This window comes from Saimiri boliviensis, chromosome 12, assembly GCF_048565385.1.
Source record: "Saimiri boliviensis isolate mSaiBol1 chromosome 12, mSaiBol1.pri, whole genome shotgun sequence".
Taxonomy (NCBI): domain Eukaryota; kingdom Metazoa; phylum Chordata; class Mammalia; order Primates; family Cebidae; genus Saimiri; species Saimiri boliviensis.
This window is the reverse complement of record NC_133460.1, coordinates 87,084,006-87,088,670: the sequence shown is the minus strand read 5'-3', so window position 1 is coordinate 87,088,670 and position 4,665 is coordinate 87,084,006. Positions and strand designations below refer to the sequence as shown.

Below are 4,665 nucleotides of genomic sequence, written 5' to 3'. Positions count from 1 at the left end.
AATTAGCCGGGTGTGCTGGTGCACCGGTAATCCCAGCTACTCGAGAGGCTGAAGTGGGAGAATTACTTGAACCTGGGAGGTTGCAGTGAGCCGAGGTCACACCACTACACTCCAGCCTAGGCAACAAAGTGAGACTCTGTCTCAAAAAAAAAAAAAAAAAAAAAAATTTAAAGTGCTTATGTAACATTCTAGAGTGGGAGGACTTTGAGACAGTCTGTGAGAAGCCCCAGCATGGGTGGGCAGTAAGACCAACATTGTGAGCATGAGTCTTGAAATAGACACGGAGTTGAATTTTGCCCTTACTATGGCCAGCTGAGTTGGGGTGAGTTATTTAACCCACATAAGCCCCAGTCACTGAATACACTGGACACACCCACTCTTGAGGCAAGTAGCTTCTTGCTATGGAAAGCGAGGATATCAGTACCCCCCTCCTCGGGTTGATACAACTTGCAGTTAGATGTTCCCAGGCAACTCGATTTAGTGTCTCGTGTGCAGGATTTTCACTTAAATGTTAGAGTAACCTAATCCACCTACAGGCACTGGGAGGTTGGTGTGTAGGGACTGGGAGCTAACTGGATTAGAAAGCTATCAGTGATACTGTAGGGAGGACATCCTTGACCTCAGGCCTCTGCCTCTAGGTTGGGGCCACTACGACCAACCGGCAAGCTCATCCAGGTGTAGACAGAGGCTGGTGGCTCCTGGCCAGCTCAGAGTGTTTCCTTTTGCTTGGTAACCAAGATGAGTGGCTGAGGAAGGACATGGAGCGGAGCAACACAGCTAAAAAGTGCCCGCTCTGGATCCTGCCGGCTACCCCAGACTGAAGGAGGCAAGTGAATGGGGAGTTACTGGGAAGGACAGGCCAGGCCGAGGGCTTGAAAAGGCTCTAAGTCCTTACTGTCTGCTGGGAGCTTGGGGCTCTGCCCGACCTTGGGACAAAAGGCGAGGTGGGGAGCTGAATGTCCGATTTGGGATGAGTTCCCCCAAAGCCATGAATCGGCGTCCTGGGGAACCGGGTCGCAAGGACGGGAGGTGGTTAAGTAGAAAGCCCGTCTGCACACCCCCTCCCTCCGCCGCAGGTCTGAATCCGGAGGAGTCCCCAGTAAGAACAGCAGCCGCCCAGGGGACCCACCATGTACGCGTACAGCTGGCTGTTGCCCAGGGAAGGCGTCTGGCCGCCGCCGCAGCCGTTCACCTGCGCCTACCTGGCCGCCCCTCTGCTCCTGCCCCCCATCCAGGCCCATAGCTTCCGCAGCCGGCCCGGGAGCCTGCACACGGGCGAGTGGGCGGCCCCGCGAGAATACCACCGCTTCTACGGCCCCGCCGCGCCGCCCGGGGCCGCACAGCCCTGGTGGGCCTGCCCTTCGGCCTACGCCGCGGCCCTGCTACCCCCCGGCCCCGCAGCCGGAATCTCGGGACCGTCGCTACAGGCGCCAGCTGCTGCGGCGGAAAGCTGGACGCCCTGGCCCGAGGGCGGCAGCCTGCACACCGAGCTACGCTGGGGGCGCGTAGAGCGCGCGCGGGGCCCGCCTCTGCAGCTGCCCGACTTCGTGCGCCGGGAGCTGCGGCGCGCCTATGGCACCTACCCGCGCGCCGACGTGCGCGTCACCCAGAGCCGCGGCCAGTTTCTGCTTCAGGCGACTCCGCACGTGCGCGAGCCCGAACGCCGCGTGGAGTGGCGCGTGCGGCGCCGGCCCGACAGCGGCGACAGCGGCCGAAGTCAGGAAGCCGCAGAGCGCGGCCGCCCCAGGAAGAGCAAGGGCCTGAGCTGAAGGCGCGGCCAAGCCTAACGACCGGCCCGCGTGCATGCGCGCGCGGCTCCTTCCCGCGAAGGGAACCCTCACCTGCGCGCGGGAGCCAGGCGCACCGCTCACCTGCCTTTTTGGCTTTTCCCATGACTGTCCGCCCCCTTCCTGCACTGGTTTCTCTCGCCTTATTGCTGGACGGTAGGGAAAGGGCGAGGGCAAGATGGAATCAAGGACACCTCTGGGTGTTCTGTACCTCTTTCCTTCTTGCAGCTTGGGAAGTGGAGGATTTGGGATGGAAGACGAGCCTGGGCCTCGCTCCTTCCTCTTCGGCATCTTCGCCTAAGGAGCCTGCCCTACAGTAAGCCCCAACTTTCCCTTCTTCTTTTCCCTCCATCAGAGTCGTCGCCCACCCCCTGTTCCCACTGTCCCCCTACCCCAGCCTTCCTGCCAAGCCGAAGGGCCACCGTGATCCTCGGCTTAGTAAGAAAAGTAAATTGGCCGGGCCCAGTGGCTCGCGCCTGCAATCCCAGCACTGTGGGAGGCGGATCGCTTGAGCTCAGGAGTTGGAGACCAGCTTGGGCAGTGTGGTGAAACCTCGACTCTACAAAAACAAACAAACAAAACAAAAATTAGCCGGGTGTGTTTGCCTGCGCCTGTAGTCCTAGCTACTCACAAGGCTGAGGTGGGAGGATCACCTGAGCCCAGGAAATCGAGGCTGGAAGGAGTCGTGAAGGCACCACTGCACTTCATACTGGGTGACTGAAACTGGGTGTCCCCCCCCCAAAAAAAACCAGTAAATAAATGAGCAAAGTCAAGTATACACTACGAGATCATTATGTTTTGGGGTGGTATTTCCCCCATCTGTTTATCTGTTTAACGGGAGTCTTACCTCCCACCCTGGGTACAAGAAGGTAGGGTGAAGGGGCGTGAAGTTGAACTGGTCCTCTGGAGAACGCCCGTGCCTGCTCGCCGGGCCCAGCTCCCGTCTTCACCATCTCCCTCCAAGTGTGCAGGCCAGCACCTTCTCACCCTCCTTGGTCCTGTGGCCCACCACCCACAGAGATGCAGAGGAGGAGAGACTGACAAGCAAATAGGTAAGTATGTGATATAGTATCAAATAGTGATACTTGATGGGTACTGTTTTAAATGGGATTGAGAAGGCTTCTCCACAGAGGTGATTTTTGAAGTGTGGTAGGCATGGTTAGGTAAGGGATGGCTGAGACCTGGTGTTAGGGCTGGCTCTGACATTTTCTACCTATGTAACTTAAGGCTCTCTGACTCAGTTTCTTCATCAGTAAAAGAGGCATAAGATAACCCAGCCTACTTGGACATTGAGATGGATGCCTCTTCTTGTCTTCTAATTCTTGCTAATAATCGTTAATTTTATTTATTTATTTTTTGAGACAGAGTCTTGCTTTGTCGCCAGGTACCAGGCTGGAGTGCAATGGCATGATCTCGGCTCACTGCAACCTCCGCCTCCCGGGTTCAAGCAATTCTCCTGCCTCAGCCTCCCGGGTAGCTGGGACTATAGGCACACGCCACCACGCCCAGCTAATTTTTTTGTATTTTTAGTAGAGACGGGGGTTTCACCATATTGGCCAGGATGGTCTCAATCTCTTGACCTCGTGGTCTGCCCGCCTCAGCCTCCCAAAGTGCTGGGATTACAGGCGTGAGCCACTGCACCTGGCCTTAATTGTTAATTCTTAATAGGCTGAGGTTTGCAATATTCTAGGAGTTTGCTGAAGTGTTAGGCCACGTAGCCAATTTTAAGCAGAATCTAGCCAGATCTGAGGCCCAGCTGTAGAAATTTGGCCCCTTGTGGAATTGCTTTTACTGAACTTCCATTTGTAGCTGACCAAGAGTTACCTGGGTATACGCAGGTGAGTTATTTAGTTGTAGGTCAGCTGATTGGGCACTACTCTATTTATGAGCTTCTTGGATAAGTTCTCTCAAATCTCAGCCCTTGGAAAAGGTGTTTCTCCTAATCAATGGTTTGCATTTATCTTTTAAGCAATAAGGATCTCATTACTGATCATATTTTTCTTTTGGCCCCTGGTTTCCAAGGAGCTCAGAGCCAAATTTGCTTAGTGTCTTTTTTTTTTTTTTTTTTTTGGGAAGCAGAGTCTCACTCTGTTGCCCAGGCTGCAGTACAGTGGCATGATCTCAGCTCACTGCAACCTCTGCCTCCTGGTTCAAGCGATTCTCCTGCCTCAACCTTCTAAGTAGCTGGAATTAACAGGTGTGTGCCACCACGCCCATCTAATTGTTGTATTTTTAGTAGAGATGGGGTTTCGCCATGATGGCCAGGGTGGTGTTGAACTCCTGGCCTCAAGTGATCTGCCCACCTTGGCCTCCTTAAATGCTGGGATTACATGGCATTTGCACCCAGCCAGCAAACTATGTATAAAACAAACACTGGCAGGCGCAGTGGCTCACACCTGTAATCCCAGCGCTTTGGGAGGCTGAGGCAGGCGGATCCCGAGGTCAGGAATTCAAGATGAGCCTGACCAATATGGTGAAACCCCGTCTGCTAAAAAGAAAAAAAAGAAAAATACAAAAATTAGCCAGGCATGGTGGCACGCACCTGTAGCCCCAGCCACTTGGGAGGCTGAGGCAGAAGAATGGCTTGAACACGAGAGGGGGAGGTTGTAGTGAGCCAAGATGGCACCACTACACTCCAGCCTGGGTGACAGAGCAAGACTTAGTCTAAAAAAAAAAAGTTTGCAATACAGAAATATGTGACACAGGAAGTTAAAGTCTTTTCTGATTTTCCTCACCCCTTAATGATCACTGGGGTCCAATCCATTTTTCTATGCACATAGTATTTATACATATATGTATGTGTGTGTGTGTGTGTGTGTGTATATGTATATATATACTTAGACTGAGCTTGACTCTTGTCACCCAGGCTTCTGGAGTG

The 4,665-nt window shown here is 53.9% G+C and overlaps 1 protein-coding gene across 1 annotated transcript; it reads left to right on the top strand.

Moving 5' to 3' along the window:
* Positions 1-739: 739 nt before the first annotated feature.
* Positions 740-2,570, top strand: C12H10orf95 (chromosome 12 C10orf95 homolog). The gene is made up of 2 exons (XM_010333130.3): positions 740-826; positions 1,077-2,570. The coding sequence occupies exon 2, from the start codon at positions 1,131-1,133 to the stop codon at positions 1,767-1,769; it is 639 nt and encodes a 212-aa protein (XP_010331432.1). The 5' UTR covers positions 740-826; positions 1,077-1,130; the 3' UTR covers positions 1,770-2,570.
* The last annotated feature ends 2,095 nt before the right edge of the window (positions 2,571-4,665 follow it).